Here is a 22500-nt window from a genome sequence, read left to right on the forward strand (position 1 = left end):
TACTTCCATTATTTTACAATTTACTTCCATCACAACTCCTCCATTCTCTACTACATGTGACCCCAAATGCTCAAGAATATACATTTCCTGTAACCTCACTCCTCTAAGACTTATTTTCAACTTGCTGCCACTTTCACCTCTTGTACACCCCCATCATCTTGCTTTAACCCTTCATTTAATTTCAACCTCAATATATCACATACCTTTTCAAAGGTCGTCATTAACTACCTTAAATACTCCTCTGACTCAGTCACAAATGCAATGTCATCAGCAAACAACAACTGGCTCATCTCCCACTTCCCTCCACTCTGACGAATCATATCCAATCCAATCCAATCCCCATCACCTTAGCAATCACCTCCCATACCACCCCATCTATGTACACATTCAAGACCCATGGTGACATAACACAACCTTGGTACAGTCCCACCTTCACCTCATGGCATTCACTCTCACCATTCCCAAACTCTATTACTTATGTAAATGCTTTTCACTGCGCTTAGCAGCTTTCCTCCTATCCCGCATACCTGCAGTACCTCTCACGATGCGTTTCTGTTGGTTCTGTTATGAGTATTTTCCAAATCCATGAAGACACAAAAAGCACCCTTACCTTTTGGCAAAAAATTCTCTCAAATCTACTTTACACACACACACACACACACACACACACACACACACACACACACACACACACACACACACACACACACACACACACACACACACACACACACACACACACACACACACACACACACACACACACACACACACACACACACACACACACACACACACTTTCAACGAACGGACGGCTTGAAGAACGCTCTGAAGAAAAGTGCAGATTGTGGATACCAACGCAAAGAGAAGTGCCTTTTTGTATTTGCTGGGGGGGGTAAATTGCTCGTGGGGTAGTGGGAAAGTAAGGAAAGAGGAGAGGGGGAGGGATTGCTGGGGAAATGGAAGGTAATGAGGAGGTGGAGGAAATGGCCCTGACGGGCCGCCGTAAGGTAGACAAACGACCCCAAGACGAGTTGGATGATAACATGTCTAATAGGAATGTGAAGATTAGAGGTATAGATAGGAGCAATATAGCAGAAAGTGATGAGAATATTTTCAAGGGATTTAAAGAGAGTGGGGGGGACACAAACCCCCCCCGACTGACAAGACTAGAGAAGAAGGTTGATAAGGTGATCGAGGACTTGGAGAGTAGGTTAGGTCATATGAACACCATTTTAAAAAGGGTTGAAAGATTGGAAGAACTGGAAAAGGCGAATAAAAACTTAACTGATGAAATAGAAGAACTAAAAAGACAGTTAAGAGAGGTAAAGGGGGAGAATGAGGAATTGAAGAAGAATAGTAAAGAAAACAGAGAAACAATAGCTAAAGAAAGTAAAAATTGGAAGCAAACCCAAGAAGGAAATAAGATTTCATTCACTGACATAGTCAAACAGCAATTGAAAGAACATACTGAAGACTCAGTTATTAAAGTGATGAGACAAAAGGAGAATATAGTAAGGGATTTAGCAGACAAGAAGAAATGTATAATTATATTAGGAATGGAAGAGAAACACAACACAGATAGAACCACAAGAATCAAAGAGGAAAATGAAAAAGTAAGCCAATTACTAGAATCAGTTCAGGAAGATGAACCAGAAATTATGAAACAAATCGAAGAGAAATTTAGACTCGGAAAGTATAGCACAGACAAGACCAGACCAATTAAGATTAAATTCAAGTCACAAACAACGGCAGAGAATATCTTATCCAAAACAGGGAAACTAGCAACAAGTGAACAACACAAAAAGATATGGATAAAAAGAGAAATGAATAAAGAGGAAAGAGAGGAAGAAAAGCAGAAAAGACTGGAAGCTAAGACAAAAAACGAGAACAGAACGGAGTCAGAGAAAGAGAGATTCTATTGGAGAGTAGTGAACATGAAACTAAGGAAGTTCGACATACAAAAGAAAAACATAAGGGAAACAGAGAACACAATGGAAGTGGCAGAAAACTAAGAGTGTCTTACACAAATATAGATGGATTAATAACAGGATTGAATGAGCTGAATGATTATTTGAAAGAAAAAGAACCGGACATAATGGGAATTGTAGAAACAAAATTAAAAGGCCCACTACCACCCAACAGTGTAGGACATGATGCATACAATTATTGGATTAGAAACAGAGAGAAAAAGCAAGGGGGTGGAGTTATGTTCCTGACTAAGAAGGATATAAACGTGAAAGGTGTCATATATGGAAAGAATACAGTAGATATGATTATGATAGAAGTGGAAGACAGAGATAAGAAGAGCAGAAAATTTGTGATCAATTATGTGCCTCCGAAAACAGCCTCATGGGAGGAGAGTGAATATAAAAGTATGCTAGAGGACACAAAGATAGCATTAACTAAAATAATGGAAGACGGAGGAAGAATAGTTATGATGGGCGACTTTAATTGCAAAGAAATCTGCTGGGAAGAAATTACAGTAAAGAGTGGTGATGACTCATGGGGAAATGCTCTACTTGAGATGATTACTGACCATTCAATGACACAATGGATACAAGAGAACACTAGGTATAGAAATGAAGAAGAACCATCGAGGCTAGACTTAATAATTACATCTGAACCTAGAATAGTGGACAAGATTGAATATAAAACACCAATAGGTAAAAGTGACCACATATTGATTGAACTGGAACTTAATGAAGAAAAATATATGAAAAGAAATGAACAATATAGAAAAGGAAGAATGATGTATGAAAAAACAAACTTTGATAAAATAAGAGAATTCTTCCAACAAGAAAACTGGGAAGAAATATACAAAGAAGAAACAACAGTGGAAGAGAAATGGAATATTTTGACAAAAATTTACAAAAAAGGAGTGGAAAAGTATGTCCCAAGACAAAAACAAGAAAAAGAATATGTAAAATGCTGGTACAACAAAAGTTGTAGGGAGTTAAAGGACAAAAGAGACAAAGCCTGGAACAGATGGAAAAAAGACAGAAGACCTGAAAAATGGAAAATATATACTGGTTATAGAAATGAATATGTACAAAAGTGCAGAGAGGAAAAGAGAAAATATGAAAAAGATGTTATAGAAAAGTGTAAAGATCAACCAAAACTATTCTACAGATTTGTAAACAATAAACTGAAAAACAAACAAGACTTAGAGAAATTAAGACAAGGAGGAGTTGAATACACTGAGGAAATGGAAATGGCAGAAATTATGAACAAACATTTTAAATCAGTGTTTACAAGGGAAAATATACAACCTGAAGAGATTGAGTGGAAGGAAAAAGTCCCCGCTATGGAAGAAATAGAAGTAACAAAGAATGAAATATTGACACACTTGGGTAATTTTGATGTCAGAAAATCGCATGGGCCAGATGAAATAGCAAACTGGATTCTGAAAGAATGCAGGAATGAACTGGCAGACAAAATACATAGCATAATAAGCAGTTCCTTAAAAGAAGGAAAAGTTCCAGAAGATTGGAAAAAAGCAAATATAGTACCTATATATAAAGGAGGAAATAAAGAAGAACCTACCAACTATAGACCAGTCTCTCTAACAAGTACAATAGCAAAAATATGTGAAAGAATTATCAAAAGTAGATGGGTAAAATACTTGGAAAAAAACAACGTACTAAATCCAAGGCAATTTGGATTCAGACAAGGACGATCATGCGTCACCAATTTAATATGTTTCTATTCAAGGCTAATAGATATAATACAAGAAAGAGATGGATGGGCTGATTGTGCATTTCTAGACCTAAAAAAAGCTTTTGACAAAGTACCACATAAGAAGTTGCTTAAGAAATTAGAATATGAAGGAGGAATACAAGGTAAATTGCTAAATTGGATGGAAGACTTTTTGCAAGACAGAAAAATGAGAGTAGTGATAAGAGATCAGCACTCAAAATGGAATGAAGTAATAAGCGGTGTCCCGCAGGGAACAGTTCTGGCCCCAATAATGTTTGCTATATATATTAATGATATGGATGAAGGAATTGAAAGCTATATGAGCTTCTTTGCAGATGATGCAAAATTACTGAAAAGAGTGAAAACTGAAGAAGATTGTGAATCACTACAGAGAGATCTAAATAAAGTACAAGAATGGAGTAGGAAGTGGGAGATGGAGTTCAATACAAAAAAGTGTAGTATAATGGAATTTGGAAAAAGCAAAAACAGAATAACAGGATCATATAATTTGGGAGAAGAAGGAATAAAAAAAGTAGAAAATGAGAAGGACCTGGGAGTCATTGTTATGAATAATATGTCACCTGAGAAACATATAAATAAGATTTTTGGAGAAACTTATAATTTAATAAGAACAATCAAAGTGGCATTTACATACCTGGATGAAGAAATGGTGAGGAAAATCCTAATCACCCTGATAAGACCAAGATTGGAATATGCAGCAACGATATGGTCACCAAGTACAAAAAAATGTATAAAAAACTTGAAAGAATACAAAGAGCAATTACAAAACTGGCACCAACACTCTCAAAACTATCATATGAAGAGAGACTACAAAAACTTAAACTACAGACACTAGAGCAAAGAAGAGAGAGAGGAGATTTGATAGCTATTTACAGAATCATGAAAGGCATAGAAATTACTGATAGAGAGAATCTGATAAAATGGGATGACAGAAATACAAGAGGACACGGAAAGAAAATAAAAAAAGACAGCTATAGAAGAGATTTTAAAAAGAACAGCTTTCCTCACAGAGCAATAGACAGTTGGAACAAGTTAGATGAGAAAGTGGTGTGTGCAAAAACAATACATGAATTTAAAAATAGTTTAGATAAAATGAGATATGAAGACGGGACCCCACGAGCATAGCTCCCCTTCCCGTAAAATACAACTAGGTAAATACAACTAGGTAAATACACACACACACACACACACACACACACACACACACACACACACACACACACACACACACACACACACACACACACACACACACACACACACACACACACAAACACACACGGCCCGGTGGCGGATTGGTAAGGCCTCACAATCCGGAGAACCGGGGTTCGATTCCCCGGCCGGGCGGAGACAAGTTGGGTTTGTCTCCTTTCACGTGTAGCCCCTGTTCACCTAGCAGCGAGTAGGTACGGGACGTTAGTCAAGGAGTTGTGACCTTGCATTCCCGGTGTGTGGCGTGTGAGTGGTCTCAGACCTACCCAGAGATCTGCTAATAATGAGCTCTGAGCTCACTGCCGTAGGGTGGTGTCTGGCTCTCTCGAAAAGAGGCTGCAGCAGATCCGAGGTGAATACACACACACACACACACACACACACACACACACACACACACACACACACACACACACACACACACACACACACACACACACACACACACACACACACACACACACACACACACACACACACACACACACACACACACACACACACACACACACAAAGAATCACTCACACTTCACCTTTCCGAGAAAGGAGGTCGGATCAAAGCCTCCTGGTGAACAAATGTCAGGTCGTAAAGAAGCAGACTAAAAGTGGAAAAAAAAAAAAAAATAGACTGCGTTACTCCTCGTTCCTAGATAAATAGGATTGAGATCAATGCATCTGTTTATGCAGTTGCTCTTAGTTTCCCATGCTTCCAAGAATAGTCTTTTCTTTTTGTTATTTTCTTTGTGTAGAGTTGTCACTCCATCCCAATCAATCCTGTGTTGGTGTTCTGTAGTGTGTTTGTACATGGCCGATTTCGGATCTTGTCGCCTAACTGCACGTTGGTGTTCTTGAACTCTTGTGGCTAATTTCTTTTGTGTTTCCCCTACGTATTCCGTGTCACACTCCATGCAGCCTATGCGGTAAAGTACACCGGCCAGTTGTGTATGTTCTTCGGTGTCTTTGACTTTGGTGAGATTTCAGTGCAAGGTATTGAGGGGTTTGTGTGCCACTTGTACTCCGTTGTCTCGTAAGACTCTTGCAGTGACCTCAAATGCTCCTTTGATATAGGGGAGAGTGACTCTGGGTGTGATGTGTGGTCTTTGTTCTGGGGTGTCGGTGGGTCGTACCTTTGTCCATTTCCGTGCAGTTCTGCTGGGATAGCCGTTGTTCCGGAAGACATGTGAAATGTGTTTTCTTTCAGCCTTCTTGGATTCCACAGAAGAACAGACTTGATCTGCTCTGTTCCATAAAGTCCTGATCACACTACTCTCGTAGCAATCTGGATGGTTGCTATCAAAGTCCAACAGTCTATCTGTGTGTGTGGGCTTTCTATAGACATTTGTGCTAAGGGTGTCGCCTTCGCGCTTGACGCGGACGTCCAGGAACGGCAATTGGAATTTTTTTCCCAGTTCCATTGAAAATTGAATGGCCGGTTCGATACTGTTGACTGAACTGACTGAAGAAAGGTTATACGTCCTTGCTATCCAAAATGGTGAATACATCATCGACGTATCTAGTCCACAATTTAAGCGAAGAAGGTGCAGCACTTAGAAATTGAGTTTCTAGTCATTGCATCACTACTTCAGTCACCACAACTGAAATAGGCGATCCCATAGGTGTGCCCTTACGTTGGTGATAGGTGTGATCCCTGAACCGGAAGTATGTAGAGTCAAGGCACAGGGAGATAAGTCCCATGAGTTCTGACAAGGAAAGTTTCTGATTATCTAAGAATCCCTGGTTCTCTTCCATGGCCGACTTTAGCGATCTTTTTGCCAATTCTTGTGGGATGGACTTAAACATGGATTGAGCATCGAAGGAAACCAAGACATCTCTCCTTAGGTCAGTTGAAGTCAGTTGAATTCTGAAGCATGTGTAGTGAGTTGGTCACTAGAGGTCTGAGAAGTTTAGCCAAATACGAAGCAAGATGGTAAGTTGGTGAATCTCTATGGGTCGAAGGGGAATATTTTCTCTATGGACTTTTGGTAACCCATAGAACTTAGGAATTGTAGAACCTCCTAGCCTCATTTTCTTCCACTCGTCGTCATTTATAACCCGTTTTTCTCTGAGTTCTTTCAGCCCTCGTTCGACTTTGGCCTATAACTTCTTGGTGGGATCTTGAGGTATGATGGTGTAAGTCTGGGTGTCTTGAAGTAACGTCAGAGTCTTCCGTTCATGGTCTTCCTTGTCCACAACGACGGTCGACCTCCCTTTGTTGCTAATCAAAAAACAATTGAGCGATCTCTGCGTAGTTCAGCTAAAGCTTTATTTTATTCAGTGGTCAGGGAACAACTGGACTGTTAGGATTTCAATGCTCCTATGATTTTAGTTCTGACTGCCTGTTTTTCCTCAGAAGTACCTTCCATCAAGTTAACTCCTAACTCTGCAGCGGCTGGGAATTCCGCGTGGTTGACTTTGCCTTGAACATTAAAGTTAAGGCCCCTGGCCAGTACGTTGTTCTCTGCATCCGAAAGTTGTCTACTGGAGAAATTAGTCACCCACCTTACAGGAGCAGGTGGTCTATTGTCTAGCAACCGATGGAACTTGGATTCGAGGGAACTCCGCTTGATTGAAAAATTGGCCCGGCTGAGGTTGGTGATCTTTTCTAGTACCGTGTCAAAATGAGTTGCCTGTAGTAAAGAGGTGCATTGGTTCTTGAAGGTGGTGATGTCTCTGTTGATACGATGGATTCTATTGTGTTGCGCCATAGACGCATGTGTGTGTGTGTGTGTGTGTGTGTGTGTGTGTGTGTGTGTGTGTGTGTGTGTGTGTGTGTGTGTGTGTGTGTGTGTGCGTGTGTAAACACACGCGCGCGCACACACACACAGGACATACAGATTTCCTACAAGCACCCACAGAGTCCTGTGACATTATCCTACAAGACATACATCGGTTACAGAGGAGTCTGAAAGAGTCCCTCTACATCAATTCAGTTCGTTACCTTTTTCAATACTTGCGTCTTCCATCATTCTTCGTATTCTAAGGCGAGGCTAATTTCACTTAAAAGATAGTGAGTTTTTTTTTTAATTTCTCATGATTTCATGTAGATATGTGTGAGCCAGGATCACGTGCGTAGCTGTTGATCGACAGCTAATTCCTGTGTGGATGAGAGCCATACTGCATTTAGTGATATTCTACCCTACCTTCCAAAGATATTCCTTCAAGATGCAAATGTGTGTGTTTGAGCCAGGGACTGTATGTAATGTTTTTTATTTTAATTTTATATTCATGTTGCTCAGAAGCGGTCGAACCGTACCTGCCCCTATAGCTGTCAGTGATCATCTCAATATGTCTAGTGACAATTTTTTTTTTTAAATGGTGGAGCAGTGGCAACTTCGGCTATGGCTTTTCCCACTATTACTCTAATGCACCAGGTCCCTCCCCTTCGGTGTCAAATTCTCGGGGAAGGATCCTAATCATTCACCATCTGCATTTATTCAACAATGTGTCATTACAGGGTCTGAAAAAATTCTTTTATCCGATCTCAACTTGCTCCAAACTCACTAGCCTCTGAGATGACATCAGCATTATGCGTCCGGTATGTTGTATATATATTACTGTATATGTATTTTATAGTTATTCCTTTCAATACTTACGTTTTCCATCGTTCCTCGTATTCTAAGACGAAGTTAGGATTACGCCACCTTCAGGGCAATTTTTCTTAAAATGTTTCATGCAAAGCTGGTAGGTGATAATTTTCTCTGGTGCTTCAGGTTGGCTAACGTACTCTCTTCCTCTATGGACACTGAAAAATTTATGCGTGCTCAGGCTAGGGCCAGTACGGTGGCCTCTGTAACATTGGATTCATTGACACATTCACCATAGCGCTACCTCCTTTTGTTACCGTCCATATCATGGCATCGTACGTTGCGCCAAACCTCTCTGTTAAAAACATATATATATGTATATATATATACATATACACACATACATACATACATACATATATATATATATATATATATATATATATATATGTATATATATATATATATATACTATCCCATTCCTGGCCGTGACCAGCTTATGCGCGGTGAGCTACATCACGTGTCAGAGTGAGGGTATAAGAAATACTATTATTGTCTACTAATATATCCATCTTTAAACGAACAACAACACACCCACAGGCGCAAGCGTGCATATATATTTTGCTTTTACTAAAATTCACTTAGTTTCTAACTTTCAAACTACATCTTCTCTTTCAGCTTTCTTTTCACTATTTTCCCGTCTTTCTACCATCCTCTACAACTATGTCTCTGACTCTTTACCCCTTTTTCGTTGGTTATTATTGAAGCAAGGGATGTGTTATGTCACCCTGGCTGTTCAATTTATACATGAATGGGGTAGTGGCAGAGGTAAATGTATGGGTGGTGGGTCAAGGATTGGAGATGGTTGAAGAAAATGGAGAAAGATGGGAAGTAAGCCTGCTGTTGTTTGCGGACGACACTGCGTTTTTAGCAGGATCAGAGGGGGGGATTGAGAAAGTTAGTGACAGAGTTTGGGAAAGTGTGTGAAAAAATAAAGTTGAAGATAAATGTGGGTAAAAGTAAAGTGATGAGATGTACAAGGGGTGAAAGTGGCAACAGACTAGAAGTGAGCATTAAGGGAGAGCGACTGGAGGAAGTGGATGGTTTTAGACACTTGGGTGCGAATGTGGCAGGGAAGGGAGGAGTGGAGATGGAGGTAGAATGTAGATTGAGAGAAACGAGTGTCTTGGGGGAATAAAAAATGTAATGAGAAATAGACAGTTGGGAATGGATGCTAAGAGGATATTGTATGAACGAGCGATTGTGCCGACAGCACTGTATAGGGCAGAAACATGGAACATAAGAGAGGAAGAGAGAAGGAGTTTGAATGTGTTTGAGATGAGGTGTCTGATAAGTATGATAGGGGTTACTAGGCTGGATAGAGTGAGAAATGAGGAGGTGAGGAGGAGAACGGGGATGGTAAAGGATTTGGGAGATAGGGTGGATGAAAGAGTATTGGGATGGTTTGGACACATGGAAAGAATGAGTGAAGAAAGACCAGTAAAAGAGGTGTGGAAGGCAGAGGTGGAGGAGTGAATGTGAGGGGTCGACCTAGGATGAGATGGATAGATGGGGTAAAAGGGGCCTTGGGGGAAGAGGGGAATGCCTGTTGAGGAAGGATGGGAGAGGACAGAAGACAGGGGTGAATGGAGAATGGTTGTATATGGGTGATGTTGTGATGCATGAGGTAGAATGGGTGGAGGATGGAGGATGAGGTAGTATGTATAAGAAAAAATTGAATCAGCCCGAAGGGATTTCTCCCCGTCTTCTCCCTTTCTACATGGAGGAACAGAGAGGGGTGTCTTCGATTTAATGAAGCTGCCTTGCTGTGGATGTGCTGTGTCTTGCGACAGAGCAGTGGACAAGATGCAGGGATGACCCGTCATCCAGGAGGTGCCAAGATAAGAGGGAGGGAAGAGGGTGGAGGGGAGTGGAGTGTATTAGGGATGGAATGGGAGGGAATGGATTTTATGCCTTTGTTTTTTTTGGCTACCTCCCATGTAAAGGTGGAAAAGCCTATGGTATATGTATGTATGTATCATTGACGCGAGTTCCGATCCCCTTTCATCTGCCTCCTGAGCGGCGATAGATAAAGAATCCTTAAAACGCGTTCACTGGCAATTGCCCCCCCCCTTTTTTTTATGAATAGATATAATCTATTTTCCTACAGAACTTTATTCATCTCCTACAAAAAAAAAAAAAAAAAAAAAAAATCTCGCTAAAGCGGATGAGCTCATCTAGACAATCCATATTCATATTTTCTGAAGAAGGACTCAGGGCAGGGTTTTAAATGTCATGGAATAAACCAAATGTTTCTGAAACTTGTGTTCTATTTTTCCCAGTATGATTCCTGAACTAGTGATGCTTGCAATACAACATGTAGATAGTCTTAGAAACCGTAAGTATGAATATGTTTTAATCCAAATACTGCAGCTGGTGGACCTATGCTTGGAAGGATCTGACGACTGAATTTTACTGTGATTTTTTCTTCTCCGGGCGACCGCGCTTAGTGGTTCTCCACCTGAGGACACCATCTTGCCCCTCAACAACACATTCACCCCAGTCTCGGAAGTGTTATCTACCTTTAAACACATTCACGCAGTGCTTATCAGCCCAAAGATAATGTTCCTTCGTGAGTATACAAAGATACACATACGAGTTTTCCAAGCACAAGACAACAATGTACTCTGTATGCCAAAAACTTGCCTTGTCAATGGCATTTTCTCGTTTTTTTAGTCATCAGCTCTATGTCAAAAAAAGGTCGTACTTGCATTTTAATTGCCAATGAGACTAACGCACCCCTCCATCTGCTGGTACAAACAATTGCGATTTCGAAGTATATCCTTCACGCATCAAAGTCATGGATGACCAATTCCACACATCTCAAGTTTGTACCAGAGCACAGGAACCCAATGATACATCACATTTCAACCCCATAGACTTTTCTGGTGCATAAGTAAACTTGCTTGCATTTTGCAACAAGTTCAGACATACCATTGCTACTCCAGGTACTCTTGGAGACACTAATCTAATTCAGCATCATATACCCCTTCATGAGAACTTTAAACCACGTTGCATTTCCGCATACAGATTACCACACAGCAAACGCATGATTGTAGATAACCTTATCCAAGACATGATTGCGCAAGATATCACTGAACTATCCATCAGCAAATGGAGCTTCCCCCTCTTTGTAGTCCCTAAACACGTTAGTTTCTTTCACCCTGATTCAAGCTCGCATAAATAGTTCCATTAACAGGTCAATATCGAAACCACTTCATTTTGTTCTCTTTGGCTCGGAAAAAAGACTCCCATAAGACCTTCTTTCAGAATCACCTCCCATTTACAATTTCAATGATTATGACAAGATCAAAGTAGCAACTTTTGATAATCTTTTCAAAAGAATACGTAATGCTCTGACAGCTAAGGATGAAATGGTCCGTTTGATTAACATATCAGCCAGAGCTTGTACCTTTGAAATTGGAGACATTGTTTACACCCTTAACCACACCCCCATCTCGAAGCTCTCCCCTAAATTCTCTGGACCTTATCGTGTCATTGGACATGAGTCAAAGAACAAAGTGAAAGCGCTCAGGTTGCACGATCTTACGGAACCCGTCTTGCACAAAGATCATATTAAAAGAGTGCCTCGTGGCCTCGACATAGTGACTGTTCCTTCATAAACTCTAACTACCACTGCAATACAGGACTATCACCAATCCTCTCCACAAAACCTCCAGTTCTCCTTCCCCACTATAATTTTCGCAATCGAGTGACAACTTCATAAATTAATATTTTTGGCAAGGTGAACGGAAATAAAATCTACTTCCACATGTTCATAGAATTAAATCTATTTAATTTGTATTCATGAGTATTTCCCGATACCACAATTATTCCAACATCATGTGAATGTATCTTCATGCCAAGGTTCTGCAGAAGGCCTTAAATTATTTCTTATCTTCCATGAGTATCAGTCTCACTGTGGATAGTGAGAGTAGCTGACCGAACACCTGTTGTCAACTCCTTCGATGTCCAGCGTACACACGCGCGCACGCATGCATAGGGAGTAAGCGGCGCTCCAACGTCTCAAACCAAGTCGCGAGAGATTACCTATTGTCCTCAGGGTCTTAAGCCAAGGGACATTTAATGTACCCTAGTGACCCGAGGACTAGACTTTCCAGCCAGCGCCTGGAACACCTACTCGGACAAAAGGGACCTCGCGTTTCCCGACTACAATAGAAGCGGCTCCTGACATCGTCACCAATCGATGCGACAATACTTTTTTTCTTTCTCAGAAAATGGCAACACTTATGTACAAAATGTAAATATGGCAACAGCCTACTGTATATGTATAAAAATAGTTATTTTGGCAACTCCCCGAAGTTTCTTCGGAGGTTGCATGTATGTATAAAACAGAGAAGACTGGATCATTAAAGAAAAGAGACCATGTCGAATTTGCAAATCCAAGCACCAGTACTTATTTACGCAATGTGGATAGAAAGTACAAATTTACACACACACACACACGCACGCACGCACGCACACACACACACACACACACACACACACACACACACACACACACACACACACACACACACACACACACACACACACACACACACACACACACACACACACACACACACACACACACACTTACGGGATCCCACGAGCATAGCTCCCCTTCCCGTAAAATACAACTAGGTAAATACACACACACACACACACACACACACACACACACACACACACACACACACACACACACACACACACACACACACACACACACACACACACACACACACACACACACACTCTTTCGTCGAATGGACGGCGAGAATTAGTGTTCCGAAGAAAAAAGGAAAGTCTACGTGGATCTCAACGTCCAGGAAGTGCCTTATTGTATTTATAGGGAAGGGGAGAACTCGTGGTGTAGTGGGGGAGTGATAGGGAAGGAGAAGGGAAGGGATTATTGAGGGAAATGGAAGGAAATGAGGAAGAGGGGGACATGGTCTAGGAGGCCAGGCGTCTTGTAAACAAAAGGTGGACCGAGAATGATGATTTTGGGGACGACGGGATCAACAAAAATGTAAAGATTAGAAGTATAGATAAGAGTAGCACAGTGGAAGGTGATGATAATAGTTTCCAGGGATTTAAAGAGGGTGGGAGGATACCAACCTCCCCCGATTGACAAGACTAGAGGAGAAACTTGATAAGATGACCGAGCATTGGCTAAACAGATTCGGTAATGTAGCCAAGATTGCGCAGAGAGTTGAAAAATTGGAAGAACTAGAGAAGGCGAACAAAAACTTAACTAATGAATTAGAAGAATTAAAAACACAGTCAAAAGAAGTAAAAGAGGAGAATGAAGAATTAAAGAGGAATAATAAAGACAACAAAGAGGCCACAGCAAAAGAAGCACAGGGTTGGAAAAAATCCAAGAGAACAGTAAAGTTGCATTTACTGACATAATTGAACAGCAAATGAAAGAACAAACTGAAGACTCAGTTATCAAAGTGATGAGACAGAAGGAGAATATAGTAAGAGACTTAGCAGATAAAAAGAAATGTATAATTATATTAGGAATGGAAGCGAAGTATAACTGAAATAGAACCACAAGAATCAACGAGGAAAAAGAAAAAGGAAGCACTTTACTAGAATTAGTACAGGAAGATGAACATGAAATCAAGAAACAAATTAAAGAGATGTATAGACTCGGAAAGTATAGTACAGATAAGACCAGACCAATTAAGACTAAATTCATGTCACAAACGATGGCAGAGAATATCTTAACAAAAACAGGGAAGCTAGCAGCAAGTGAACAATGTAAAAAGGTATGGATAAAAAGAGAAATGAATAAAGAGGAAAGAGAGGAGGAAAAATGAAAAGACATGAAGCTAAGGAAAAAAAAAACGAGAACAGAACAGAGTCAGAAAAAGAGAAATTTTATTGAAGAGTAGTGAATATGAAAGAAAGGAAATACGACATACTAGAGAAAAACAAAAGGGAAACAGAGAATACAATGGAAGTGGCAGAAAACTAAGAGTGTCTTACACAAATATAGATGGATTAATAACAGGATTGAATGAGCTGAATGATTATCTGAAGGAAAAAGACCCGGACATAATGGAAATTGTAGAAACGAAATTAAAAGGTCCAATACCACCCAACAGTGTAGGACATGATGCATATAATTATATGGATTATATTGGATCAGAAACAGAGAGACAAAGCAAGGGGGTGAAGTTATGTTCCTGACTAAGAAGGATATAAACGTGAGGTGTGTCACATATGGAAAGAATACAGTAGAGATGATTATGATCGAAGTGGAAGACAGAGATAAGAAGAGCAGAAATTTTGTGATAAATTATGTGCCTCCAAAAACAGCCTCGTGGGAAGAGAGTGAACATAAAAGTATGTTAGAGGACACAAGGATAACATTAAATAAGATAATGGAAGATGGAGAAAGAATAGTTATGATGGGCGACTTTAATTGCAAAGAAGTCTGCTAGGAAGAGATGACAGTAAAGGGTGGAGACGGCTCATGGGAAAATGTTCTACTGGAGATGATTATTGAACATACAATGACACAGTGGATACAGGAGAACACTAGGTATAGAAATGAAGAAGAACCATCGAGACTAAACTTAATAATCACATCTGAACCTAGAATAGTGGAAAAGAAAAAGATTGAATATAAAACACCAATAAGTAAAAGTGATCACATATTGATTGAACTGGAACTAAATGAGGAAAAATACATGAAAAGAAATGAACAATATAGAAAAGGAAGAATGATGTATGAAAAAACAAACTTTGATAAAATAAGAGAATTCTTTCAAAAGGAAAGCTGGGAAGAAATATACAAAGAAGAAACAATAGTGAAAGAGAAATGGAATATTTTGACAAAAATCTATAAAAGAAAAGGAGTGGAAAAGTATGTCCCAAGACAAAAACAAGAAAAAGAATATGTAAAGTGCTGGTACAACAAAAGTTGTAAGAAGTTAAAAGACAAAAGAGACAAAGCTTGGACCAAATAGAAAAAATACAAAAGACCTGAAAATGGAAAATATATACTTGTTATAGAAATGAATATGTACAAGCGTGCAGAGAGGAAAAGAGAAAATATGAAAAAGATGTCATAGAAAAATGTAAAGATCAACCAAAACTATTCTACAGATTTGTAAACAACAAACTGAAAAACAAACAAGATTTGGAGAAATTAAGACAAGGAGGAGTTGAATACACAGAGGAAATAGAAATGGTGAAATTATGAACAAGCATTTTAAATCAGTGTTTACAAGGGAGAACATACAACCTGAAGAGATCGAATGGAAAGAGAAAGCCCCCCCTATGAAAGAAATAGAAGTAACAAAGAATGAAATAATGAAACACTTGAGTAATCTTGATGTCAGAAAATTGCATGGACCAGATGAAATAGCAAACTGGATTTTGAAAGAATGCAGGAATGAACTGGCAGACAAAATATATAGCATGATAAACAGTTCCTTGAAAGAAGGAAAAGTTCCAGAAGATTGAAAAAAACAAAAACAAATATAGTACCTATATATAAAGGGGGAAATAAAGAAGACCCTACTAACAATAGACCAGTCTCTCTAACAAGTACAATAGCAAAATTTTTTGAAAGAATTATTAAAAGTAGATGGGTAAAATATTAGAAAAAAACAACAACAACGTGCTAAATCCAAGGCAATTTGGATTCAGACAAGGACGATCATGCGTCACCAATTTAATATGTTTCTATTCGAGACTCATAGATATAATACAAGAAAGAGATGGATGGGCTGATTGTGTATTTCTAGACCTAAAAAAAGCTGCTTAAGAAATTAGAAACTGGAGAAATACAGGGCAAACTGCTTAAATGGATGGAAGACTTTTTGCAAGGAAGAAAAATGAGAGTATTGATGAGAGACAAACACTTGAAATGGGATGAAGTAATAAGCGGTGTTCCACAAGGAACAGTTCTAGCCCCAATAATGTTTGCCATATATATATCAATGATATGGATGAAAAAATTGGAAGTTATATGAGCTTCTTTGCAGATGATGCAAAACTATTAAAAAAAGTGAACACGGAAGAAGATTGTGAGTCACTACAGAGTGATCTAAATAAAGTATGGGAATGGAGTAGGAAGTGGGACATGGAGTTCAACACTAAAAAGTGTAGTATAATGGAATTTGGAAAAAGCAAAAACAGAATAACAGGATCATATAAATTGGGAGAAGAAGGAATAAAAAAAGTAGAAAATGAGAAGGACCTGGGAGTCATTGTTATGAATAATATGTCACCTGAGAAACATATAAATAAGATTTTTGGAGAAACTTATAATTTAATAAGAACAATCAAAGTGGCATTTACATACCTGGATGAAGAAATGGTGAAGAAAATTCTAATCACTCTGATAAGACCAAGATTGGAATATGCTGCAACGATGTGGTCACCAAGTACAAAAAAATGTATAAAAAACTTGAAAGAATACAAAGAGCAATTACAAAATTGGCACCAACACTCTCAAAACTATCATATGAAGAGAGACTAGCAAAACTTGAACTACAGACACTAGAGCAAAGAAGAGAGAGAGGAGATTTGATAGCTATTTACAGAATCATGAAAGGCATAGAAATTATTGATGGAGAGGATCTGATAAAATGGGATGATAGAAATACAAGAGGACACGGAAAGAAAATCAAGAAAGACAGCTATAGAAGAGACCTGAAAAAGAACAGCTTTCCTCACTGAGTAATAGACAGTTGGAACAAGTTAGATGACAAAGTGGTGTGTGCAAAAACAATACATGAATTTAAAAATAGTTTAGACAAAATGAGATATGAAGACGGGACACCAATATTATAGTGGCAGTGAAGAGCGATATGAATATGGATAATGTGATATGAGGAGAAAGTAGGGCTGAGGTGATAAACATGACACTATTAACCAGTGGGAAAAAATAAGAGACCACAATAGTATATTTTTCGTAAGGCAAAGGCATGGGATGAGGTTTATTATAAAGAATTGTCTGACACGACTGATTGCATGAAAATATCTCAAGGTGGGTGACTCAAATTATAATGATATAAATTGGGACGAGTGGGGAGGAAGTGAAAATGAAGGTTCATAGATTCGATGTTTGTATACCAATGGACGTTGTAATGACCTAATTGGGCAAAGGAGATTTACATGAAACTACAGAGTGGAAATTTGGGTTTTCTACTTTTCAAAGAACTTAGAGAAATGAATATCTGAAACATCTTGTCCCCATAGAAAAAGTGGTCATGAATTAATCAAATTTAGATTGATAGAGAAAATACAAGACCAAGTAATCAGTTATATAGAAAAGGCAGATTCACACTCGAGAAAGCAATTTTTACAGGAATGAGGAAATTCTTTGGAAATAAAATTTATTACAGAAAAGTTAGGGAAACAACACATTAAAGACATTGACAGACTGGAAAAAGTTCAACGGCGAGCCATAAAACTGATTCCAAATATCAAAAATGAATCATACGAAAATCGACTAAAACATATGAATCTGTTTTCCCTAAAAAAGTGTAGACTCAGAGGTGACTTGATACAGGTCTTTAAGATTCTAAAGGGAATTGACAACATCAAAAGTGACAAAATTTTCACACTGAATGAGAATCAGACAAGAAACAATGGTCTCAAACTGTCCGGAAATAGATTCAATTTGGAAGTGGGTAGAAACAACTTTGCCAACCGTGTAGTTAATGAATGGAATAAATTTCCTGCAGAGGCAGTGCAATGCAGTTCAGTTCGGAGCTTTAAGAATCATTTAGATAAACACCTAAGCAAGATGCTGTAATGACTATCATTTATTTCATATTATTTGTTTTTGTTTTGTTATCATTTATCTGTTTGATTCTCATCTAATATTAGTTATATGTCAATTTATCATAATTTTATATTTCTCTGTTTGTTTATCATTTAACTATACCTATGCATTTATCTATGTATTTTATTCGTTATTTACATTATTATGATTTTTTCGCATCCAACCTAGATATGGACCAAAAGGTCTCCTGTCGGCATGCTCCGCCTTTGTAATCCTTTGTATGCAAAAAGAAATTGGAAACCTATCTGAACTTCAATATCTTGTGTGTAGAAAAATGTGTTCTGATGTTAACCTTTGCACGAGTCCCAGTCCATAATTGTAATGCAACACCACAGACGACAATTGCCCCTCACCGAGCCAATAAGCATTTGCAAAGCTAAACTGCAACAATAAAGCAATTCCAATATCCCGGCACTAACATGATGCAGGTATGACATAGTACACGTGTTGATGGAGTCCAGCGCTATCGACGCCACAGATAGTGAACGGTTATCTCCAGTGGCAGTTAATCTCATCGCAAGACAGAGTTTTTACACAATCGCGTGTCACTATGCCTAGTCTGACCTTCAAGCGTGTCTATCTCCGTCCTCTTCGGCCCCATCGTGTTATCTATCAGAGGGAACAAAGGTCAAGTGACCCTCGACTATATATACAACAGGAGAAGGAGGAGGAGAGGCAAGAGAGGAGTTTTCGCGTCATTTTCAAAGGACTTAGAAAGCTGCGATCTGACATCACAACCTTCAGGTGAATCGTTCAAACAAAGTCACATCGGCAGGGCTGACTTGAACCGTGTTAGAATATGAATCAAATTGACACCTTGCGATAAGACTACAGATGCCACACTGTCTAGCTACAAAGCATTCTCTCTTTCATCTTCATGGATTCAGTCAATACAAATACAACTTTCGCTCTTGTAGAGAAATCACATATACACTAATGAACTACTTTACTAATTCGGTCCCTCAACTGTGTGTGCTAGCTAGATTTCCTGCTTTGGAAAACAGTTTGCGATAAATGTACCAAATGTCATTTTCAGCCACGGAGATTTTGTCTTACGGTGAGGTTTCACAACCTTTGTTCTTTTCTGATCTCCTTCGTACTTTAGTAATGCGAGCAAAATGTTTGCTCTACTATGCCTTACTATGAGCTTCTTCGGTGCTCAACTTGACATGGTCCATTCTTAGTAATTGCTCTTATCTGCCTTTTTTCGGGGAGCTCAACCTTTCAGTATTTTTCCTTGATACCTCACTTTTTCCAATTTCTCCTGAGCCTTCTTCAGTATATTTTAGATTCTCATTTTCAGAAGTTCCACCTGTCTGTACATTTTTCTTTTGCATTATATTGTACCTATTACAGAGGCTCAAAATATGTGATGAATATAACTTGTCAGGACAGATTTTTATTTGTCAGAGAGGAAATTCCTCTCCTCCAGATGAGCATTTCATTTCAGTGCAGGGTACAATGGTATATATATATATATATATATATATATATATACATATATGTATATATATATATATATATATATATATATATATATATACACATATATATATATTTTTTAATGTTTCTGCCTTCTTGTGACTCACAGAACAAGACTTGTCTTACTGTGCGGAGAGAATTAATTCCTATTTCCTAAACTTGACAGGTTTAACACGATGGATTTCCCTGCTCTGCTCCTACTAACGTCTATTATGACGAGTTGGGCGTATGGTGAACAACAGTGCCAGGATGCGGTCGCCGCTGCTTTACAACAGGTTTGTGGACGATCTAAGCACGTGTTGGTCATCAGAGAAAGCTACTTTTCAATCTAGAGGTAATTTTTCATGTCTATATTTGTTTGCACACACACAAACACAAACACACACACACGAGCGCGTGCGCACACACACACACACACACACACACACACACACACACACACACACACACACACACACACACACACACACACACACACACACACACACACACACACACACACACACACACACACACACACACACACACACACACACACACACACACACACACACACACACACACACACACACACACACACACACACACACACACATACACACACACACACACACACAGACATATATATATATATATATATATATATATATATATATATGCCGAAGATAACACAAAAAGGCATGTAAGCTTATTTCCATTGTGGTCCTCTATTGTATGTCTCCACTATATACAATATTTGTGACCTTGAAACTAGACCCCCACTTTCAGGTATTGGTGAAGAGCTCTCTAGACCACATAGTTAGTAGTTTGGTGGATATAGAGAAAAGACTGGCAATACTTAGTGAAGAGGTGCGTCATGCCAACAAAGATGGAATCCACCGAGGCAACAGTGGAGTAGTGATAGATGAAGCAAGTAAGCATGTGTGTGTGTAGTGCGCACACACACGTTAATCTATTTCAACGGTTTAGCAGCCATTTAACCTTAACATTTTTTGTGACTTGACATTTTTGGATGTGGGTGCTATCCCGAGAGGATGGATGTACATACCCGTAGATATTTTCTTCCTTTTTTAATGATGTTCCATCACCAACAGACCGGACTTGTCCATCGCCTTTCACGTTTGTTTATGGGCGATGTGTGTTGGCGGACACGGGCATCAAAGGGTACTGGGTAGAAATGCGGCACCACTGTCAGGCAATGGGGGCCGACCTCGTCACCGTCGATTCACCCAACTTCCACTGGCATCTTGTCCAACATCTGCACGCCACAGGCAGGTGTCTTGCTCACCTTATTATTCCAGAAGTGGCTGCACACACTCCACTAAATGGTCTATTTCAAACATTCCGGGGTTGAGTGTATATTTGAACCACCAGCGAAATTTATCAGTAAGAATATGATTATTAGTTGCATTATCAAGCCTCATAGAATTATGATTAAAGCTACAACGTTTAAAGTACCAAACGGGCCTGGCGGTTGGTATCCAAAAATCTAGGAAATGAAAAATGAGATTGTTGTTCCATTAGAAATTACTTTCAAGAAATCCATCATATCCGGAGATGTCCCAAGAGAATGGAAGCTAACTAAACTTACTCCCATATTAAAAAAAGGGACAAAAAGAAACCAAATAATTATAGGCCTATAAGCTTGACTTCAATCGTAGGAAAAATGATGCAAACTATCATCAGAGATGCTATCGAACATCATTTAGAAAGTAATTGTTTGATAAATGATAGCATGGACTCAGAAGGAAGCGTTCTTGCGTGACTAACTTACTCGGATTCTACAACACAGTCATCTCGAATTATGACAAAAGCAACAATATAGATTTAATATATCTTGACTTTGCAAAAGGTTTTGATACCGTACCCCACGAAAGTTTACTTACTAAATTAGCTTCACACGGAGTAAGTGGTAGCCTATTAAGTTGGACAAGAAATTGGTTGAAAGATCGAAAACAGAGAATTGTTTTAAACGACAAAACTACTGGATGGATAAATGTTACGAATGGAGTTCCTCAGGGTTCCGTTCCTGGGCCACTTCTATTCATAGTATATATAAATGATCACTTAAATCTGATATCTAAGAAGATTTAGATAAATGACAGCAATGGTCTGATAAGTGGCTAATGAAATTTAACACAAGTAAATGCAAGGTTATGCACATGGGTAAAAATAACAGTAAGTACGATTACAAGTTATTTGGGAATTCGTTAACAAAAGTGAATAGTGAAAAGGATGTCGGCATAATTATCAGTAATGATCTTAAATCATCTAAACGGTGTATTTCAGCCTCTGAGGAAGCAAATAAGATTCTAGGACTGATTGCGCGATCTTTTGACTTCAAAAGTCCATATCTCATTAGCAAGCTATATAAATCGTTAGTTCGTCCACATTTGGAATATGCTGTTTCCGTACAACGGCGAGCCACAAAACTGATTCCAAATATAAAAGATAAACTATACGAAAATCGAATGAAACATATGAATCTGTTTAAAAAAAAAAGTAAGAAAAAAAAAAGTAGACTCAGAAGTGACTTGATACAGGTCTTTAAGATCCTAAAGGGGATTGACAACATGAAAAGTGACAAAATTTTTACACTGAATGAGAATCCGATAATAAATAATAGTCTTAAACTGTCAAGAAATAAATCTAATTTGGAAGTGGCTAGAAACAACTTCGCCAACC

The 22500-nt window shown here is 38.8% G+C and overlaps 2 protein-coding genes across 2 annotated transcripts in view; one reads left to right on the forward strand and one right to left on the reverse strand.

Moving 5' to 3' along the window:
* Positions 1-20965, reverse strand: part of LOC143019607 (C-type lectin domain family 4 member M-like) — a 36864-nt gene extending 15899 nt beyond the window's left edge. Inside the window, exon 1 of the mRNA XM_076175406.1 lies at positions 20864-20965. The gene's annotated coding sequence lies outside the window, so the exon portion shown is untranslated. The remainder of the gene's footprint in view (positions 1-20863) is intronic.
* The window catches only part of LOC143019608 (C-type lectin domain family 4 member C-like), a 7843-nt gene continuing 4270 nt past the window's right edge, over positions 18928-22500 (forward strand). The window contains exons 1-4 of the mRNA XM_076175407.1: positions 18928-19077; positions 19982-20090; positions 20584-20728; positions 20910-21086. Of these exons, the coding sequence (XP_076031522.1) occupies positions 19992-20090; positions 20584-20728; positions 20910-21086 (421 nt within the window). The 5' untranslated portion in view covers positions 18928-19077; positions 19982-19991. The remainder of the gene's footprint in view (positions 19078-19981; positions 20091-20583; positions 20729-20909; positions 21087-22500) is intronic.

This window comes from Oratosquilla oratoria, chromosome 37, assembly GCF_046742065.1.
Source record: "Oratosquilla oratoria isolate Oo_2021 chromosome 37, ASM4674206v1, whole genome shotgun sequence".
NCBI lineage: Eukaryota > Metazoa > Arthropoda > Malacostraca > Stomatopoda > Squillidae > Oratosquilla > Oratosquilla oratoria.